Source organism: Anarrhichthys ocellatus, unplaced genomic scaffold (assembly GCF_004355925.1).
Source record: "Anarrhichthys ocellatus isolate YVR2014 unplaced genomic scaffold, GSC_Weel_1.0 scaffold445, whole genome shotgun sequence".
NCBI classification, from domain to species: domain Eukaryota; kingdom Metazoa; phylum Chordata; class Actinopteri; order Perciformes; family Anarhichadidae; genus Anarrhichthys; species Anarrhichthys ocellatus.
Window position 1 is genome coordinate 15,255 of NW_022280419.1, and position 23,060 is coordinate 38,314.

General features: G+C 43.0%; 1 protein-coding gene across 1 annotated transcript; it reads left to right on the forward strand.

Moving 5' to 3' along the window:
* Positions 1-12,179: 12,179 nt before the first annotated feature.
* Positions 12,180-16,725, forward strand: LOC116401439 (chondroitin sulfate synthase 1-like). Its single transcript, XM_031879826.1, has one exon. The coding sequence runs from the start codon at positions 13,711-13,713 to the stop codon at positions 15,301-15,303; it is 1,593 nt and encodes a 530-aa protein (XP_031735686.1). The 5' UTR covers positions 12,180-13,710; the 3' UTR covers positions 15,304-16,725.
* Positions 16,726-23,060: the final 6,335 nt, after the last annotated feature.

Below are 23,060 nucleotides of genomic sequence, written 5' to 3' on the forward strand. Positions count from 1 at the left end.
ACATATTCACTTTCAGTCGAGGAGTGTGTGTAGAAACACTTGCTGTGAGCTTTCCTAAACCCACTTCCCAGTTCCTGTTGTTCCTCCAGCTTACTTGGGCGGCACTCGCTAAATGCTAGCTCCATGGACCACCAGGACTCCACAAGTATGCTGCTGCCCACTGCACAGCTATAATTACCTCCAATAATAAAAAAAAAAATAGAAGAAATTGACCAGTATTGGGTAGTTTTTCCCTTCGCTTTTATGGAAGGTTTTAATTTAGGCCTTTGCCTTGATGGTAGAAGCAGTTCATGCTGTGATCCGCCCATGCTCCGCCGTCTGCAGGCAGACAGATAGTAATGAAGCAGCTGTTGCCTTTCTCAGAATGGCGAGTAGCTGCTGTGGGCCTGAGGTGACCGGAGGACCTCATCCATATCACACCGGATCTGTGGGGTAGGGTCCGGTTGAGAACTGAACTGGTGGCACTTTGCTGTTAACATTCATTATTATATTTATCAAATTGATATCAGGCAGGGCTCAACAATTAGGACTGCCTGTTTGCCCGGGGGAAGGAGAAAATATCTCGGGCTACCAACTCACCTGCCAGATCAGACGAGTGGTAAAAAGGAATTAAACAGTTGATGATGGAAGGAGCTACAGAGTGAGCCATCTGGCTTCCTTCTCCTCTCGGTTGAGAGCTGCACATGTGCAGTACTGATCAGGCTCTCACAAGAAGGTAAAGACAAAGTTTATGATCTGAGGCCCAGCGAGCATTTCAATTATCCTGGAATCAGGAGTTCAGTTGGGTGGCGTTAGAGCGGAGGTTTATAATGAATGACTCTGAAAACTTGTCACGGACCCCCGGCAGAGTTCCACAGACCCCACTTTGAGAATCCCTGCGTGAGGGTTGCGGGCAAAACTCCAGATTTCTTTTCTTAATCCAACATGAATTTTGACAATTGGCGTCGGTCTTTAGTGAATAAAACAATGGCCTGGCAAGTGAAAACCCCTGTTAGTTTCATTATTCAGTGACTCTATTTGATGCACACATGAAATCAGAGATGATTCTCTCTAAAAGCTTCATAAAGGAGCTGGAGGACAACTGGAGGTGTGTCGGAAGTGGATGATCCTGGCCTCTCCTGGTAGTGGACTGGGAGTTTCAGACAAAGGACAAGTCCGTATCCCTCCATTGTGGTGCCAGGCTGCAGTCCAGGACACATAGAGCTGCCAACATGACACCACAGTGGACTGTCTCTGAGCTAAAGACACCCATCTCTCATGTACACCACAGCACTTTGTGAGAGTAGAACAGAGAGCCAGTCAGGGAGTATCCTCTCTGTGTTTGTCGTTGAGTGGATCCTTTGGGGACGTTTTCTTAAATACCAGATGAAAGTGTGTTTGCCCCTTGGTTAGTGAGAGCAGCCTCTGGTATGGCAGGATGATGGCTACGAGCCCTCTTCAGATCTTTGACCATGGTGTAGTCTCTCTGCGTTTTGGCTTTCTTCATAGGATATTATATCATATCGTCTGTTGTTGCCCAGTAGCACGATAATGAACTGCAGGTCTGCAGCTTAGTAATATTTCCAAGTTCACATGTACACCACAATGCCCCAGCAGCAGTCATTCTCTGAACTCCTCAATCTGTCATTTGGTTGATGAGACGTCAGCATGTTTCTGTTGGAACGGTGTAGTTGAGTAGTAAAAACATCTGAATGGGAAAGGATACCTGAAGCTGTAGTTATCATTGTAGTCACAAGTTCTGGGAATATGTTTGCATCACTAAAAAAGGATTGACAAACGTGAGCAGTCAGAAGTGTTAGGAGTAGTAGCAGGTGACCCATACAATGTGATCAAGAGCTGTGTTAGGGCTGGTGAGTCCTCGGTTAGCTGGCTGATTGTATCTGTTCCAGTGTAGCCTCATCTAGACGGAAGTGAAGCGTCTAGTTCTGCTTTTGCCTTTGTCGGGTCATTGTGGTGGAGTGGCCCTCTTGGTCTCCCTGTATGTACAGAGGGATGCTGTGAGTAGTTTCCACCTCGCAGCTTTACACATCTGCCGCTATGTTCAGTATAGGACTGTATTCTGTAGAGCTGATGATGTGCTCTGAACATGACTTTATCCTGCAGTGACAATGATTGGCTCAACAGCAGTATACTTGCCTTTTTTCTGATTTTAGTTCTATATAAATAAGCTTTATTGTTAGGCTATTTCTGTGTATATTGTTGCTTTTTAAATGATGGCAGTTGTAAAACAAATGAAATACTTGGTTATTGTTGAATGTGGATCACAGAAGGGCAATTAGGCGCAGTATAATAAACCATGAAAAACACCAGACGTGCAGCTGTCGGCTCAGAAGAGACGCTCAGCGCCTCGTCACACTGCTGGTGTGTGTAGCAATTATTTACAATGGCATTCTATTGCAAAGAATTCACCAAATATGAACATATCAGTTGTGACGGTTGGTTGCCATCCCCTGCGGTTGGCTTGTGTATCGCAATATTGCAGTTATTGCGACAGCCCTAACTGCATACTGTGCTTTTGGTGCTGGTGACACTCGGAGAGAGTTGTCACATAAAACAAAGTCGGTATGTCTCACTTTGAAGAATGGGTCATCAGCAACAGGATAGCTGCGGCAGGTCTTTTGGGTTCATGCTGACATGAAGAAAAGCATGTATCCAGTGTTTTGGCATGTGTTTGATAAGAGACACCAGCGAGGCACTTCTGCCACATGCTTGGCTGTATGCCCTCCTCAGGACAGGGTTAAGAAGAACAGAACCGTTAGATTATGGGGGTAATGGCACACATTTTCCGACAGGCTCTCCTGGAAGACATTCGTACTGTTTCACTCGGTTCACATGAAAAGTGACAGAACTAGTTCAAACCCTGGCTCCCTCCTCACCTCCACACAGCTGACCAATCAAAATCCAACAACCAAAAGCTGTGGGGAGAGGTGTTTTCAACATCATTGTATTCAGACAGCTCCATGAAAACATACACATGGTAACTTTACTTACACAGACCATTAACTGGGACTTGACTCTGTGTGTTTGGGTACAGTATCAGCGGTCCCTCAGTTCATATCCTCTCTGTCCATTTTCCATTTTGGCCCAGGGATATTAAAAGAGAGGCTGCTATGTGAAAGACTGAGGCCATGTCCACCAAAGAAACCCAGTGGGTCCCATGAGTCCCCCAGGTGGGAGGATGTTTGGGCTACACTGTGTCATGACGATCAAGATCAAATATCTGAGGGTCCATATAGAGGTTTTCTTATAGAGGAAGTGTACGTTTCTAGTTAAACTTCTCTGAACTTTCCAGAAAGGCACCGGTGTCGTCACGGTGGCTCTGTTTCAGGCTCGTCAACCTAATAGATGGAAGCCCAAACAGATAATAACAAGCTAAGTTTATCATACGATGGCTGTTAGAGTGGTGATGTGTCTCTGAAGCTATGAAACAATGTGATGCTATCTTTAATGGCATGAGCACCACAAACAGAATCACACTCACCTTCATAGTATTGAGGAGGTGGCGAAGTGGTGCAGAATCTGAGAAAATATATTTTCTCAATCCAGACTTTACTGTCAGAATTCTAGTTGTCTTTCTGTTTGTGAGACCTGTGAGAAATCTTCATTTTTTTCCACGTTGTCTCAACTCTGTTCTGTAATTGAGTCTAACAGTGCATATCTCCCATCTCTCCCCGGAGTCTGAGCTGAAGAAGACATCTGGATAGAGGGAACAAAGGGCCTTTTCTGCTCCTGGTCACCCAGTCCGGTCCAGTCCTCAGTGGACCCACAAACTAAAGACACTCCTCCTTCAGCTGTGCTCTTAGCATGCTGGAGTAATAACAGCTCATATTCAGATAATGGCTCTTATCAAGGGCATCGACTCTTTATTGTGATGTGCAACACATCGTCTGACCGGAGGTTTCATCACACTCCGATGTATACGATCAAGTTTAATAAAGTTAAGTTAAAACCAAAGTTGAATAGAGTTCAATCAATATGGAGATGCTTGCTTACCCAAATTACAATAAATACATGTTTGTGCTGTCGGGGCCTATAAGTATCTTTTGGCTGCTCTGTATTCCTGAACAAAACGTTACATTGTTTGCTAAAAAGCCAGTTAGTTCACCTCATGTTTGGATGTCATGATGACTCGGCAGAGAAGCTCTAATTTCTCCTCCTTTGAGAACAACTTGTTGGCTGAATTAATGGAGCAGTACGGCCAAATAATAGAAGATAAATATCAGACCACAGCACAGTGAATTGGTCTAATCTTCCTGTTCACAACTTATTTTAATCAAACCATCTAAAAAAGGCTGTTTTAAAGTTGATACTGGATCACAGCTTAAATTGGAGTTTAAAGTTTTGGTGCAACACAATTGAATTTAATCTAGGTTTAGAGTCAAAATTAAACTGACATTTAGATCATTTAATCTAAACCAGTTTTTAAGTTTGGTGCAACATGATTAAGTTAAGTTAAAACCGGATTTAATCAGGTTTAAAAATGAATCCTTGTCGGTGCAACCCAGCCTTAATGTCTTCATGTGCTGCACATCATGTACACACTGCAGTGTAAGAAATGTATAAGCAGATGAAAATGATGATCCTTCACTTAAACTCTATGGGTTTGATGGATACGGCTCAGAGGTAATGTCATGGAAACAGTGGAGTGAAGTAGCTGAGGGGGGTTAGTGTTACTTGGTCACATTTCAGCCAGCTGCTCTGTGAACTGGGATTCCTGCCAATGTGTTGAATCATCGAGTCCAGCTATGATCTAACTGTGGAGTAGAGGAAATCAATAGTGCGTCCAACTGCCAAAGAGCTGATATGCTGTCATCCAATCTTTTCCTTTTAGAGCTCGTGATACTTAACATTCTGATTTCACACTGCTGTGTGATCAGCTGCTGCTCAGACTGGCTCAGTAGGTCTTCTAGAGAAAGCATGGGTGGATGGATGCAGTTCAGACAGTGTAGAGCGACAGGGTTGCATACAGCGGTGTGATCAGCAACATGTCGGTGCTTGTGTCACATCCCTGAAGGCATTTCTCCATCAGAACACAGCCGGCTTACTCACACGCTGCTGCTGCGTCCTGAAAAGAGGTTTGGAAAAGTCAGCTGTCTGTCAGCATGTTTGTTTTTTCTATTTGGTCAATTTCCAACCAAGGAAACAGGAAAATCAATTTGGACCTGGAATGTCTGTTTTTAGCAAAGATCGCATCTGTCAGCCAGCATTCCCTGTATTGATGTGCTAAATGAAGGAAAAGGATATTGGTTTGTACTGTGTTAAATTGTCCTCTTCTAGGTTTGAAGCAATGATATGTCGGCTGTTAATGACTTTAACGAATCCAAGGAAACCATTCATTTGCTTAGTTTGCTTATTTTGATTGCATTTGTTGGCAGGGAAAGGATTCAGTCTGAATCTGTTTACGTTATTTTAATTAACAGGTTTTGCATTCTTTATTTCCATTCTCCTGCTCACGGAGGAAAACGGTTGATGAAATGCTTTTACTCCACTGCCTACTAGTACAAAGAAGCATTTGTGTCCTGACCAGTTGAATTTGATGAGTATGAGCCCAGCATGAGTGAGTGTGATCTCCTCTCTGTTTGGGAACACTGAGCCTGTTGTTCAGTGCTCATATCCTGCCTGCTGTCTTTCTAATATCCTGACCTGGCCCTGTTCAAGCTGCACCTTGTCTTTGTTTGGTGCCTCGTCCAATGAATCCAGGCCACACAACCTTCACCTGCTGACTCAGAATCGGTCCCTTCTGCTCTCCTCTCCAGAGGCTCTATATGTTTTAATGGCCGTTATATTTTTCACTCTCCTTGTTTGTTTATCATTAAAATAACCAGGCTGAGGCATCCCAGACACACAGTCTATTGTTGGAGTCACAGACTGTTACTGCAAAGGTTTCAGATAGAAACATAAATACATTTTATAGATAAAACACAAACAGACATGAAATAACAGCTTCAGTGTAAATAAAGTCTGTAATTGGTTTGTGCTGCAACAACACTGTTTTAGACCAGTTAGGGCTGTTTCACATCGCACTGCTGTGGAAATCTGAAGTGCTGCTTCAGAATAAAGTTGCACAGTATATCAGCACCGTTTCAACGTTTCACATCCTTCACATTCTCACACTCATCTTTAACTCAGTTTTGTTTGTAATTCTTGTATGTGTTTGACTGTAGATGACATTTGTATTAAATTCAGTCATTCCATGACATTTTAAAGGAATGTAGTGCTGACAAAAAATCAAGTACAGTTCAACCAAGAACTGAACCTTGGTATTTCAGGCCAATCTGGGTCCATCCAGACTTCCTGTGTTTGGATGCTTTTTGGAAGCTTGCCTCCTATGTCTCTCTTTCCTCTGCTTGCCTCCTATGTCTCTCTTTCCTCTGCTTGCCTCCTATGTCTCTCTTTCCTCTGCTTGCCTCCTATGTCTCTCTTTCTCCTCATCTGTCCCTCCCTGGGATCTCCTTTCCTCGTCCATCCCTATGTTCCATCCATGTCCCCTCTCTGTCCATCAAGGTAAACAAACACTTAATAAGTACAGGAATTTTTCAAATGACTTACTGTATTTTGTAAAAAAAAAATAATGGCCGGGCCATGGTCAGCTGCCAATTGGCATGGGACAATACGTACATTTATGTCCCAATTGTCCTGGCCAAAAACAACTACAATTCACAATATTATCCCCATAATCATCAAATATGCTTAAAATGGCACTTAAACATACAGGAATCACTTTACCAATATTTTCATTGCATCACAGATGATGAAGAACACAAACGCATCTAAAATAATGTTGGCATAAATCATAAAGTCCCTGCTTAAATAAAGGACAAATAATACAAACTATTATTGAGATGAATTCTTGGGGCCTTTCATACAATGTGCATGCCAACTAAGCATCATGTTTATTTCTGTTGCTTTAATTTGATACATTTTCAACATCTTGTTGTTCTGGATTAATCATCTAAAGTGTTTTTGTCCTATTTCATGCATGTTCATTTCCCAGACGAGCTGTATTTTGTAGTAAAGTACAAGAGCCAGTAGTTACATTTGAAGTACCGTATCAAAACTGAATTTTCCTCAACACGCTTCACAATGAAAGCCTTGTTAGGAAAAGAAAGGACTCTGTCCACTGGAACGTGACTGGGCTTTTAATTTGAAATGGATACAGGAAGTTTGCATTCATTTTTTCAGAAATACCGGAGTTCTGCTTATCAACATGTACAAACAGTTAATCAAAGTACCACCCATGTTTAGTTGGGGGGCAGTGAGAATGAGATTCGGGCAGCCCAGTCTTCACCTCCTCATCACAGTCCTATCCTAGTGGATGTCCACTCGTCACATTATGTCCAGTAGACTGAGGTCTGGACTCAGGCTCCCTCACCAGCAGTCCACTGCTTAGATGGCGAACATTGATGAAGTCATCTGTTGTCACGATGCTGTTGATGGAACAACCACCTCCCATCACACACATCAATACAGACCTATTGTGGAGCTGTCTTAGGTGTGAGAAGCTTTTTCCTGAGTTGAGAAATTAGTTTGGACAGACCACCCTCGCTTACAAAAAGCCAATTAGAGCAGCATAATGCCGTCTTCAATTGGATTTGCATGGCCCGCTCGGAGGCAGCCGCTGCCTATTGTCCTGCAGATTAAACACAGGCAGCACAGCCTCAGGCCTCACTTCCCCTGCCTGCATGTACTCTCCTTGTACCAAACATGCACACGTACACAGTCGGTTGTGCTGATGGCTTTCCTTTGCTGTGTGACTGGAGCATCATTTAACACCACGACTCTGCTTTAGACAGCTGACTGAACACTGCCTACTCCTGATATTCACAGTTTTTAATCATAAATGATGAAGAAGTACTCCACCAATTTAGAGTTGTGCTTCCACAAAGTTGTGGGACTAGCAGGAGACAGATTCATAGATATCCTGCCTTTTGGCCCTTTACCATAAGGCCCCTCTGCCTCGAAATCTGAATAACTTTTTGCTATAAATTTGTAGTCTCCAAGCCAAAACTGAGATAACACTGATTACATCACTATGACATCATCAGGGGTTGTTTTCTCCTACTAGACAAAAAACTGGTCCAGAGCAACAAGACATTATCCTGATGAAACGTGCCTGAGTCTCATGTTTCAGTGATGCTCGTTAGCCAGAGAGCTTGGAAGGAAGTAAAGCGGGTCGTCCACTAATCAGATGCCTCCTCCAGTTCAGGGGCAAGTTACTAAACCCCAACTTTCTCCTGAGGGCTGTGCTATCGGTGTGTGTGTGAGTGTGTGTGTGTGTGAATGATTAGTTTAGATCCTATTGAGCAGGTGGCACCTTGTATGGCCAGCCTGTGAAGCTAACATTAGCAGAGTACGTTAGCACATCATTAACTAGCATTGGCTCTTCTGTGCTACGCTAGCTACTGAAGATATACTGAATGTATACACATGCTGCTTTTGCTTTATAATGATTGGAACAGAGAAGATAGACTTACCCGGCTTTCCAGGAACAGTCTTGTTATAATCGGAGCCATTAATAAATTGATCTGGTTATAATTGCAGTCTGGTCTGGTTTTACCTGGTTATCAGAACATTAACCTATAGTATGATTCAATTCCAGGAGACCCTGTATTTTGAGGAGCATTAAGAAGAGCATTAAAATACAACTTTGAAATACATAAATTGAGGAAACAATAGCAATCACAGATCACCGGTCCTGTGTTTTAGTATGTGTTAATTAGTGAACGCTGTAGTTGGTTCATGAAGACTTTTCTTCCAGGAGGATGTCCTAAGTGAGTCTTGAGGCCTGCCTGGCATGTAGCAGAGTGTGTATTTAGGGTCTGAACCTCTGTCATCACAGCACAGATCCTTCTCATGGACTCCAGTTGTGTCTATTGGTTTAGCATCTCCTTTCCCTTCAGATGACTTAATACTACTGTGATGCTGCTATGATAATACTGTTTCTCTTGCTCTGCTTTGATTATTGTGTTTCGGTTGACTTGTTTGGCTTATAGTAGTGTAGATGTACGATGAAACTGAAAACAGTCGTAGGTCTGCAGTGTCTGATAGGGCTGTCACTGTTTCAAACAGTCAGCGACAAACCAATTCAGAACTGACACGTACAGCTTCCTAACTTCTAATTCCAACGCAACCCAAATAGCATGATACGCTCACCCCCCACGCACAATCTCCATTTGTTTGTTGGTGGTCAGAGAGTCTTACCCTTCAGTACACCAGTGGTGGGCCGTCAGGGCCTGCAAGGCCTTCTCTGCTGGCCTAAACAGAATCACAAAGTTATATCTATTTTATAATTTAATCATTTTTCTTAAATACACATGTATTATAATTTATAAAAATATTTTCCCCATTATCTTATTTTCTCATTGCACAGCTCCTGTCTTCCTCAGTTGCTCTGCTTCCAGTGCAGCTTGTTTTAAGTAGAGCTTTTATCCAATCAGATCTCACCTCTGTGTCTCTAGGTAAGAACAGAGGCCCGAGACCTGCAGACTCACAAGTGAATCCATGTGCAGTTTAAGTGAATGGGGACGATATTGTTGATTGTCATAGTGTTCAACCAATCAGATCTTTAGTTTGACATGTTGGGCGTATTCTTTGACGTATCAGAGCCTGCGCGCCGGCCTATAATGACGTCAGCATTACATGCCGCTCAGTGTCCGTGTGTAGCTTTGCCGCGAGGTGCAGAGTGTGCTGTGATTGGTCAGTGGGCGAGCACGTGACTATCGTGAAACGAAATTTAACAGCAGAGGCTGATGGGTAGTGAATCACATCACGTGATGCAGCTCAGCCAATCAAATATGGGCATTCTGACTGAGTGAGCTGCACCATGACACAGGGGACTGAGACGAGGAAAGAGATTGCAGAGCAGTACGTTCAGCGTTCAAGTTGTGAAAGTAAAATCCTATGATAATCTCTTTGGGTCGCAGCGTGTCATTAAGGAATGATGGTGGATCCCACAGCCAGACCAGCTGAGAACATTATATTATCCTGAATTTAGGCTTTTGCATTTTCTAAATGCTCTGGCATTGTTCAAACGACTCGTACTGACCGGAGTTACAGCCTTAAAAATGAATAATAGCTGTGGCGCCATAATGTGGTTATAAGGTGGTATTTCAGCTGCAGGACAGCAGTGAAGGCCCAGGTATAAAATGCACGGCCCACCACTGCAGTACACACACATACATGTGTGTCTTGAGATGTGGTGCGACCTGCCATTTTATATGGTGGCTCCATTTTGGTGAGTATCCTGCAAACCTTCACCGTTGCTCTTATAGACTGAATTTTGAGTTTCAACAGGTCCTTACAGTTCAAATATTGAGTTTTCTGAGTAAAGAAAGCACAAGCCGTTCCATGGATGGGTCTACTGTAATGTGTTACAGTGCTTATTTAAAATGAGCTCAGTATTGGGGTAAAGATCTTAGAGCAGCCATCAGCTCATCTATTTAACTGATGTGTTTGAAATGAAGCACACAAGGCTTCAACTCCCAGCAATACCTTCTGACTTCCCTCTGCCTTTGTTAGAGAACCTTTCGAGTCGGGACAGTGATGTTGTGAGGTTAATGACTGTGAAAAAATTGCACTAAGGAGTCATAAGTTGCAACGGTGACCACAAAAGTAGAGGTCATGTAATTAGGCCGGGTCCTAATGATGGTGAAGCCACAGGAGAGAGCCCTAAACATCCTGACCAATTGGCTGTCAGCTGATGACCAGTGGTGTTACCCTGCAGGATACAGTCTGAGCCAACAACTGAACTAGCTTAAAAAAAACTGCTGGGAGGGAAACTACTCAGTTTTTCCCAATATAACAAATACTGCCTGGGGCAGTAACTGGAAGCTTATCTGAGTATAAAGAGAAACGTCTGTCTGTGTCCTTCGTCTATCTCGAGAACCGTTCCTCCGATCGGCTTCACACTTGGCCGGTGTATTGCTGTGCTCTGTTGAATTTGGTGCAGTTTGGACAAGCAACACCTTCAGTATTAATAAACTTTGAATACACTAACAAACTGCGCTCTGTGCAGGGGCGGAGCTTCAGGGCTCTGCAGACTCATTTTTGCTGCTAGATGCTGGATATACTAACATTGCAAAGTAACGTTTCTAACGGCACCATAAATTACTCGACATTTTTCCCATTTAAAAAAACAAACGAGATATTCAATACAGCCATAGTGTTTACAGCCGCTGTGACCAGGCTGTGCTCCCGTGTTACACCCGACCATTTCCTCGACAGATCTACTGTGAGATATTTGTTCCATTCAATGGGCAATTATTTTCGTGGTAATAAGCAATCGGACAAATGGGATTTTGTCCAATAGGTTATTGGGGTATCAGAATAATGGGCCTTCAGACAAATGGCATGGCACCCAGTCCTCAACTCCCAGGAATTTTGTTCAGCAGTCAAATTCTCAATTTTAAAGCATTTATAGAGCCAAGTCAATAATTATGATTAATTATGAATAAGTATGGTTGATCAGAATACTTGCCCACCTCCAGATATCATAGCCTAAATTATGCTGATACATCACCCTTCATCACCAGTTCATTTAAAAAGTTGTGAGAAGAGACGGGGCAGAGGAGCCGTCACTCACATTAACTTTGCACAGGCAGTTTTTTGGGTTTGAAAGAATGCCACACATTAATTTCTGTTCGTTGTTGCACATGCAATGACCCGGTTTGAGATAAAGGCTGACCCTTCACCTCTAAAGGCACATCCTGGCTCAAGACTTCCATTAATGACAAGGTTACAGTGTGTTTTGATTGGCAGAGGAATGGAAAAGCAAAGAGTTACTCAGGCAGTTCCTGTGATCGTATGCAGCTTCAGGTATCATTTTCCATCGCTCTCAGGCCCGTCCTGTCTTATTCCCTGTAAGGCCTTTCCCTGGGAATCAGACTTGTGGCTGCATTCCAGAGCCGTCCTCTCAAATTAGACTTTCTAGATGCTGCAGCCGTTCTGATGCTCCCTTCATTGGGACACACACAAACCCTGCCTTCTTGACCACGCTTGAGATCCTGCCCACAGCTCCAAAGCAAGTTTACACTTTTAGCCTCCTGCGATTTGAGGAACAGTAGTTTTGTAAAACTCCAGCAGGTATACAGTAAACACTCACTCACTTGTTGCCAGCAGTGGACTGTGCAACACACTCCTTCAGGCCAATCGTGACATCCGATAATCTTAGTTAGGAGCCAATATCAATAGGTAACCGATAATAATCTTGCAAAGGGAAAAATGTGTAGAGGAAAGTTTATCATATTAATGATACAATAATCAATTTTTCTAAAACAACACCAATGTTTAGAGAGGCTTTACCATCCCGAGAATAAAGACTGTTATTTTTTGACTTTATCTCCGAAATGACAAGCATAAAAGCTACAAAACCCTTTGAATAAGGTTACATACTGTTGCATTTCCTAAAGCCCTTGGACGGCATTGTCAATAGAGTGTTCAAACCTTCGACAGTAAACTGGCTAACAGCTCTATGTTATCCTCCTCCCTCTGCTGCTGATGTGAAGACTAACTGCCGACCGGTCCTGCTGGTAGTAATGAGGCACTGGTTGGTCTCAGTCAAGTCAGAAACATGGCTAATTAGGCTTTTTTTGCTCTTACATAGCAATTCACTATTAGCACAAGATGCTCCATATGTAGAGGAAACGGGTCATTTGGGCCACCTGCTGGCAGCAGAAGTGTGGCTTTATACTAAGTAATTTAGAAATGCTTCACTTAAAGACTGTAACTGATAGAAAAGTTTTGAAATAGTGTTTTTAATTGTGCTTGGCATGAAAGCTTGGCTCCTCACACTCACAATGTCAAGTTCCCCGAGTGTGAGCAACAATCCAAAGCCTTTGGTAATGGAAAGTGGATGGTACAAATTGATTACCTGCTGCTGTCGTCATTTTCCTTATAAAGAAGAACTGTGGTCGTCAAGATTATGTGGATTATGTTCTACAGCGCTTATTTGAGAGCTTCTCTAGTGATCAAACACCTCGGTGCCCACCAGCTGCGGGAAATTGTTATAAACCAAACCTCTGATAAAATTAATTCCATTTCAGGTGGAGTGGTTTTCTTCCTGTCTGTTGTTATTCAGAGGGGATGTTACCTGGTCAAGAACAGGCTTTCAGGATCCCAAACATCTTTCTGAAAGGATGACCATCTGTGCTAAACTGTGTTGGAAATGTGAATTATTATTTATAATTTTTTCTGGTTTTGTATCTGTGTAAAGTAGTTATTGCCCCATCATTTTTATCCACCAAAAAACGCCACTGAGGGGACGGGGAGGTGAAGTTTATGTTCCAGTTGTTCAACTGGCATTTGATAAATTGCTCATACGGTCTTCCTTACTGGCAGGTCTTGTTGCGTTGATGATTGAGTAAAATACAACCTCATGTTTGTTCCATTCTCTACGCTTAAGCAACTGCTCTGAACGCACTTTTTGGGTGGGCTGCCGAATATCCTGTAGAAACACTTTTATGGAACGTTTAATGAAGCCCTGAAGCTCAACAGACTGGTACTTACTGCAAGGTGCTTATCATGTTCTCGCAACATCATGGGTCTGAGTGCAGCTGGGAACAGAAATTGCTGGTCACACCTGTACCTTCATCTGTCATTAGTAAGCTGCGTGGTTGGGGGCAGACATGACATTTCCATTTCAATGAGCATGTGTAACATCCAAATGAACATGGCCTCAGTGGCACTAACACAATCCATCTCTTGTCTCCACAGATGCAGCAGCTCTTCTATGAGAACTATGAACCAAATAAGAAGGGCTACATACGAGACCTCCACAACAGCAAGATCCATCGAGCCATCACCCTCCACCCCAACAAGAACCCTCCTTACCAGTATCGCCTACACAGCTACATGCTCAGCCGGAAGATCGCACACCTGCGCCACAGAACCATTCAGCTCCACCGGGAGATAGTTCAGATGGGACGCTACGGAGCGAATGAGCCCAGCCGAGAGGACCTCCAGCTTGGCATGCCACCTTCATTTATGCGCTTCCACCCACGGCAGAGAGAGGAGGTCCTGGAGTGGGAGTTCCTGACAGGGAAGTACCTGTTCTCATCTTCTGACGGTCAGCCGCCCCGCCGCGGGATGGATTCCTCCCAAAGGCAAGCCCTGGATGACATCATCATGCAAGTGATGGAGATGATCAATGCCAATGCCAAGACACGAGGGCGGGTCATTGACTTCAAAGAAATCCAGTATGGCTACCGGAGAGTCAATCCCTTATACGGGGCAGAGTATGTGCTCGATCTGCTGCTGCTGTACAAGAAGCACAAAGGAAAGACCATGACAGTTCCTGTGAGGAGGCATGCCTACCTGCAGCAGACCTTCAGCCAGATCCAGTTCAGAGAGGAGGGGGAGATGGATGCCAGAGCTCTTGCCAGCCATATCAACAAGGATTCAGACTCTCTCTCATTTCTGTCCAACTCCCTCAAGATGCTGGTGCCCTTCAAGCTGGCCACCTCTGGCCAGGACCAGAGGGAACCAAAAGAGAAGAAAGTCAACATCTTGGTACCTCTGTCTGGGCGCTATGACATCTTTGTGCATTTCATGTCTAACTTTGAACGAGTTTGTCTGATCCCAAACCAGAACGTCAAGCTACTGATCCTGCTCTTTAGCACAGACAACAACACAGAGCGGGTCAAGCAGGTGGAGCTGATGAGGGAGTATCACATGAAGTATCCTCGGGCCGAGATGGAGATAAAGCCCGTCACTGGCTCCTTCTCCAGAGCTCTGGCTTTGGAAGTGGGTTCCTTGCACTTCTCCAATGATTCACTGCTCTTCTACTGTGATGTGGATCTGCTCTTCACCAGTGACTTCCTCAAGCGATGTCGGACCAATACAGCTCTGGGAGAGCAAACCTACTTCCCCATCATCTTCAGCCAGTATGACCCCAAGGTGGTGTACGCTGGGAAGGTCCCGAGCAACAACCACTACGTCTTTACCTCCAAGACTGGTCTGTGGAGGAACTACGGCTTTGGGATCGTCTGTGTCTACAAGGGGGACTTGGTTCAAGCTGGAGGCTTTGATACCTCTATACAGGGGTGGGGATTGGAGGACGTGGACCTTTTTAATAAATTTGTCCAGTCAGGGATTAAGTTGTTCAGAAGCACAGACACAGGGATAGTGCACGTTCACCACCCCGTCATATGTGACCCAAACCTGGAGGCAAAGCAATATAAGATGTGTCTGGGCTCCAAGGCCTCGTCGCACGGCTCCACCCAGCAGCTGGCCGAGCTCTGGCTGGAGAAGAACGACCACGGCTTCAGGAGACTGGCCAGCAATAACGGCTCAGTTAGGACAGCGTGAAAAGCCGGGCTGCAGACTGTCATAGACTGAAAAGTGAACCCGGTCTGTGCTCACTTCTCACTGCGTGGTGTTTTCACTACCTAATTTATTTTTTACTGAAACTAAAGACTTCACATGGATATATTTTGAAAATATGTCTTTTTTTTAAAAGAAAATATAAAGAAACACCGCCATGAACAAGTCATAGAGACAGTCTGGCTTCTAGTACGGAATTACATAATTGATTAATGATCAAAGAATTATTTTGTGAGCCTGATTACAACAAGGGCCCGAGGCCCCTCTGGCCTGTTACCTGGTATCTGTCAGGCAGGTGTGCCTAATGGAGCACACCGTCATGGTCCTTGAATCCATTGGTCTTGTGTGCAGAAAACCGACTGGTGTCCATGTACTCTCAGACCATCAGTGCTCCAAATAGAACTCAACTCTTGATTGTGAATGTTTACAAAAGACTGATTGTCAACAACATTTTATCAATGACAAAACTCAGATCACAGCTATCTCAGCGGCCGTGGTTCCGCTCGTCTGTTCAATGTGACTTTTGTCATCCCATCACACCCGGACGCATTAACTTGTCAAGTCTGTACACTCTGAGATCGGATCTTGCTCTCATTGGAATCCCATCAGCCAGACCACGTGCTGAGGTGGCCTGGCTCGCATTGACTTCAGATGTTAGTGTGTGTGGACAGCAAGTGGACCCACTCTAGACAGTTTATCAAATGTAGGTCTCCACATCATCTCCCGAGGAGAGATGAGGAAGAGAGGAGAACCAGGCTGGAGCCCAGCTGAGACCTGCTGTCTGAGTCCTGTTAACTTACTGCTGATGAAAACACGTTTCCTGAAGTCTCCTATTACTGTAGGGAGGAAGAGTAAGCAGCAGAAATAGCAGGGGACTTTTATTGTGAAGAATTTGCAGGAAATGAAATGTTTTATTCATCGTTCTAGAGCCGCCCCTTTGACCACAAAATGTATCCGATCAGATCAGGCAGGTCACACTGAAGTGTGGACACACATGTGGACACAGCTGAGTTGACCTGGTGCATCCGATGACAAAAGTCACATTGATACCACGGCCTATGATTTCTAAGGGCCGGCCATTACATACTTCCATTCACAGTGGTTTTCTTCCATTAGCTTTTATGGTTTTGGTAATATGACACAACACTGTTATTGTTTCTCCTAGATTTATTCATTTTAATTTTTGATTTCTGTGAACCCAACTGCTGGATTTTATATCTGCAACTGATCTTTTGCTGTCTTATTTATTGAATTTGGAGGCTTCACTTATACTCTCTGACTGTTGAGCTGTGTATAATGAAAAGATTGTATCACCATGTCAGATGTGGGATGGTGTTTTTTTTCATGTTACTTTTCTTAAACTCATTATCACCAAAGAGTTTTGCACAGTCTGCTTTAGGTATCATGTTGCCTTTGTGTGTGCGTGTGTGCATGTTTATGTGCGCACGTGCGTGGGTGGGTGGGTGGGTGTTGTTTTGCAGGCACAAACATGAAACTGACTGTATAATAGAGAGTAAACACAAAAGCTCTATCTGTCCCAGGCCTTTGATGGGTGAAGTGGGAACCAGCCTGGCCTTTAATTCCAGTGGGTTGAAATGGGAGCAGCTCTCTGGTCGGCCAGCTCAAGTCAGACGTCGCTGTCTCTTTTTATAAATGACTTTCTTTTATGTTGACATAAAGTGTTGTGGCTGGTCCCGGCCTACAGAGGTGTGGTCTGCTGATTCCATTGAGCTGTGATGTGAAGCCCCACATCGTCTGGTCCTGTGCTCCAGGTCTGAGGGCAGAACATTTCCTCAGTGATGGGCCTCACTGTCCTGCTCCTGTCTGTGTTGTGCATAGGCAGGTACTGTACGTTGTAGCACTCCGTCGGGTTGATGCTCCTCTTTCAGCATGAATGGCTGATTTTAAGTTGTAACAGAATGAATGGCTGTGTTGTCATTATAGTGTTTGTTTTTTTATTTTCTTGGATTTATTTTGTAATTTTTGTTCTTTCAACTCTGTCCAACTGGGCAAGGTTTTCTATTTAAGAAGAAATAAAATGGGGGAAAAGTATGTAATTGTGCTGCTCTTGTTGTGTTTCTCAGTCTTTTACATTCACAGTTATCAGGATGACAGAAACAACACGTAAAATACAGGACTCACCTTCTACTAGTGAACACGTAGCACTAAACAGATCAGCAACATGGAGACAGTGAAGCAGAGGCCTTCAGGGCTCCTGAGCCTGTGGGCCTGGAGCAGAGTCATCCAGCCTCAGGGACTGTGCTGGCATTCATATCCAGTCCATGGGAAGAATCACTTCATAACGGGCGCTAACTGCAAAGACTACCCAGGAATTGAGATTGTGCAAATAATGACATCTCAACAATAAATCTAATGTAAAGCAGCTGAGTTGGAGCCCATTAGTGGTTCAGTGATCTCTGGTCACTGTCAGGAAGCTCCCGCAGAGACAATAAAACGGGGCCTCCAGAGCAAATGCTGGATCAGTCAATACTCTGCCTTTACAGCTCTGCAGCAGACGGCATCTACCCGTTTCTATCAAACCGCTCTAACCAGACATTAACTATTAAAGCGGTTGCCAGGCTGTCAACCACGTATCAGCTTCTGGTTATTGAAACTGAAAATATGGTAGCCATTTTAATCACCTTATATTTTGAATAATTAAGATGTTATGCAGTTGTCCGCTTACTGATGAAATGTGACACGTAAGTCCTGTTCAGGTTCATCTTCATCAGTTGAATCAATTTGCATATTTTTGTGATGTTGACGGGTTATTGAAACTGTTCACCCCACAGTCAGTCAAACAGCCTCCTTTGCCTCCATTGTCCCTGAAACAGATGCATGCACACGCAAATAAAAAGCGTTGTCTGGTTCTGGACTTTAAGAGCAATACTTCAATATCGCTACTGTAACTAATATTACATATGTATTTATTTTGGGCAGCATGTTTTGCTGTTTACTGTTCCTATTTTATATATTTTTACAAAATGCCACTGATGTCAACCGAAGACCAAGAATTGGTCACCAGTTCCTCCGAATGGTTATCAATGGCACCCTTGAAAGCCTCTGTGGAGGACAGGTAGACGTCGCAGCACAGCCCTGCTATTGTAGTAGAAACACCCGTCAGACAGCGTCTACAAGTCTAAAATGATACATTTCACAAACACAGTAATTTCTACAGGTCTGCTGTAATACATGAAATGACTTCACTCAGGCGTTATCAGTACCATTCATGTAAAGATGTGGAACACATTCATGCATCGACCTTCACAGTTGATTGTTGAACTGGGAAACATCAGTTAACAAAGCAATCTTCCCCCAAGGTCTGTTCAGATCTATTTATACTTAACATGATATCAGAGGGTATTCCTGTAACCAGCTGGTGACTTAATGACCCCCCCCCCCCTTCATGAACGTGTAGTCAATCAAACACGTCACTACTACGGCTGAGAGCACCATGTGATTCTTTATTCAGCTAATCAATAACAATGTTCTCATTCTGCTGAATACACTTCAGGGAGATGCTGTCTATCATCTGTGTGTGTCTCTCACACACACACATGCCTTGCATGTTTTTTTAAAGACACATGGAGACAGCGGGGCCTCTGTGACATTTCACCTCCTGTACCATACATGCTGTGTGAGGCCAGCATGACACTTTAACTACTGGGCCCCAGTTTACTGCACTCTTTACCAACAGTAACGCCAGCAGCACCACAGTGAGGAATTCTACACTACATGTTTGGTTTTCAACATTTTATTGAAGTAAAAGCAGTGAAGTGTACTTAGATATAGTATGGAAAGGAAGGTTCTTCTTAGTACCTCCGCCAAGGAGGTTAAGTTTTTCGTTTGGGTTCCTCTGTCCGACAGTCCGCAGGATGATCAGCATCCTGCAGAAAACACTACTGGCCTGAATCTCATGGAACTTGGTGTAATGGTGTTGCATGGAAAAGAAGAAGCCACTGAATTACAAGTATTATTTTGTACTTGCATTAACATTGGCAGAGGTCGTCGCTCTCAGAGTGCCCTTCTAGTCCTTGCAGAGGGTCTGCTGACGAAGGACTATGAATGATTCATTAGCATGCAAATAGGATTGGAATATAGGACTGACATATTTAATGTGATCCAGAGTGAACAAAGCTGACACCATGACACTCGTAGCTGCTATGACTTCAATGTAAGCTACATTATGTTGTTGATATTTTATTAGTTGTTTTTTTCTATCTATTCGGTTCATTCTGCTAATATATGTGACGGAGCGATGATTGTCAAAATAAAAGAATGTAAAACATGTCAAATTGATGCTAATATTAGCGATGCAAAGTGGATAGAACCTGATATATATGGTACCACCACCAGTATTACAAGCTAATGATCACTGGTTAAAACTAGGTATATGCTCGCTGTAGTGGCCCCGGCACACCTTTAACATGTAGGTGGTTCTGATGGTGGTGGGGCTGACCCTTGCCACCTCTGGGCAGCTGTAGCTGCTGTATGAAGCTTGGTTTATACCCATCGTAGTGACGTCATCACAGCCTGCACGTTGTGGTCCCGCACCTCTGAATTATTGTAGCTAGGTGCTCGCTGTGCTCTGAGCTTTGCAGACGTGGCTGTAACAAACAGTTCACAGATAAAAAGCATCATGAACATGTCTGAGGAAGATGGCCAGTTCCTTTTTAGATGCTTCAGAAACCAGAGGTCTTAAAAATCTACATTAGTTTATATTTGGCAGCCAACATAATTGTTTACAGGATACCTGCTGTTTCATTGTAAGGCATTTAAAGCTTGATTTATTTATTTCCAAGGCTTGTACAAAGGCAATAAAGTGAGCTTTGTCTTTGATCAGTGAAACTCTTCATCAGGAGAGCTTTGTCTTTGATCAGTGAAACTCTTCATCAGGAGAGCTTTATCTTTGATCAGTGAAACCCTTCATCAGGAGAGCTTTATCTTTGATCAGTGAAACTCTTCATCAGGAGAGCTTTGTCTTTGATCAGTGAAACTCTTCATCAGGAGAGCTTTATCTTTGATCAGTGATACTCTTCATCAGGAGAGCTTTATCTTTGATCAGTGATACTCTTCATCAGGAGAGCTTTATATTTGATCAGTGATACTCTTCATCAGGAGAGCTTTGTCTTTGATCAGTGATACTCTTCATCAGGAGAGCTTTGTCTTTGATCAGTGAAACTCTTCATCAAACAATTCATCCAGTTCAATATGAAATCTGACAATAAATATTGTTGAGATATTATTCAATTGAACCATCTTTATTTTATTTGACAGTCAGTTGTTGACTACATACAGACGTTAATACAACTATTGGCTACGTCAATATATATGGGACTAAACCCAGTGGCGGGCCGTCAGGGCCAGCAAGGCCTTCTCTGCTGGCCTAAACAGAATCACAAAGTTATAGCTATTTTATAATGTAATATGTTTTCTTAAATACACTACATGTATTATAATTTGTAAAAATATTTTCCCCATTATCTTATTTTCTCATTGCACAGCTACTGTCTTCCTCAGTTGCTCTGCTTCCAGTGCAGCTTGTTTTAAGTAGAGCTTTTATCCAATCAGAGTTCACCTCTGTGTCTCTAGGTAAGAACAGAGGCAGAGGCCTGCAGACTCACAAGTGAATCCATGTGCAGTTTAAGTGAATGGGGACGATATTGTTGATTGTCATAGTGTTCAACCAATCAGATCTTTAGTTTGACATGTTGGGCGTATTCTTTGACGTGTCAGAGCCTGCTAGCTGGCCTACAAGTACGTGATTGGTCAGTGGGCTAGCCTGATATGTTGGGCGGTGACAATCCCAATATCTGCTGCCTCTGTCGAGCGGACATTTTCAGCCTCAAACGCATTAAAACCTATTCAAGAAATACAACTGGGGAGGCTCAACTGTCTTCACTGGCGTCCATGAATCCAGAAGGACTTCTTACTGGAACTAAAAACACACGGATGTACTGAACAACCGTGAGATTAACTCTTTGTTAACAAAGAAAGGAAGATGGACTTTGTCTTTAAATTGTGAACAGCAGCTCTGGTAAGTTAAATGTGTTTGTTTTTACATCTGCAGTAGCTTTAATATGCTTGTTTATATATTATTATTTGTACAACTTGTTTTTATGAAGATGGATTTTTGTTTGGTTTTATATGTGATAGGAACTATTGTTACGTCCTATGTTGCTCTGGGGACACATTTAGCCAGTGCCAGTGTTGCCAACTTGGCGACTTTCTCGCTCAATCTGGCGACTTTCTGAACCCTCATGGTGACGGTAACTCTCACAGCAGCCTCGCGCAGCAGTCAGAGAAGAGAGGAAACGCACTCAGCGTATTCATGTATCTGCACTCTGCATTTAGTGTATTTATAGGTGTTGAGCTTCATTTTTACATGAAACAAATGATAACCGTAGCTGTGGCGTCTTAATGAGGTGTTTCAGCTGCAGGACAGCAGTGAAGGCCCAGGTATAAAATGCACGGCCCAACACTGACTAAACCATAGTGCAAGTTAGACATTATTGTGATGTTCCGGACCTTTAATGAGGAAAATCTCTCAAACTGGACCTCATTGAATATTAATTGAATAACCCTGATCTATTCCATAAGAATACTAAGCAACACATTAATTGAATGGATTATACACATGTAATTATAGGGAGATATATGATTCAGTGATATTATAAAGCTGTTCATTTACACATTCACACAGTCGGCGATTTCTTGCCAGCTGTCCTTTAAGTGGAGAGATAGTCTTGACATGATAGGAAAGCATATTTCTGGTCTCCTGTGAGAGGTAAGAAACTGAGGAACATGAATCTATTGGAACTAAATCTATTTTTGTACCATTCCAGAGTAACTGGAGATGCAATTAAGGAGAAAATGAGATTTTTATCCTCGTCTGGAGTATAATCTAAATCTCAGAGGCAATATCACCATTATGACCAAGATCTACATGTTGACTTGAAGTTCTACTTTAAAGTACTATAGCTATCCATATTGCCATGTTACAAATAACATGAATCTCCCAGAAACATGAAATATCAATAAACTTTGATCAATATTCATATAACTCAAGTGCTCCATGGTAAACATGGATGCCAGGTGCTCTATGGGGTATCTAACAGCACCATAAATGGTTGATAAACATTGATATAAACATTTTATTATATATTCACTTATCTGAATCATCTTCTGAGTCATGCTCTACAGCACACGTGTCAAACTCAAGGCCCATGGGCCGAATCCGGCCCGCCACGTCACTTTATGTGGCCCGCGAATCCACCAGCAAAAAAAAAAAAAAAAGTTTTTTGTTTTTTTTAATTTTGGAAAAAGAAATTTTAGTTGGACTTGAAAATAAAAATATCCCCATGGTCAAAATTATGAGATAGAAAGTTGAAATTATGAGATAGAAAGTTGAAATTATGAGATAGAAAGTTGAAATTATGAGATAGCATGTTGTCTGTGTACCGACATTAAAACTATCACAACAGGTGGACAGGAGAGGGAACAGCCCATAAAGAGGTTTTCCAACAAGTGATTGAGTTGAAATTGAGTTGAAAGATCGACAAATAATCCCAAAATGTCCACGGAGAGAACAATTGATGCAGAGGGAAGAAGATGTAATTTAAGATGGGAAAGAGAATACATGTCTGTGCTTCAAGGAGAACAAACGGTCTGTCTTCTGTGTTATGATGCGTGTCGGTGATGAAGGATACAATTCACGTCGGCATTTTGACACCAAACACGGA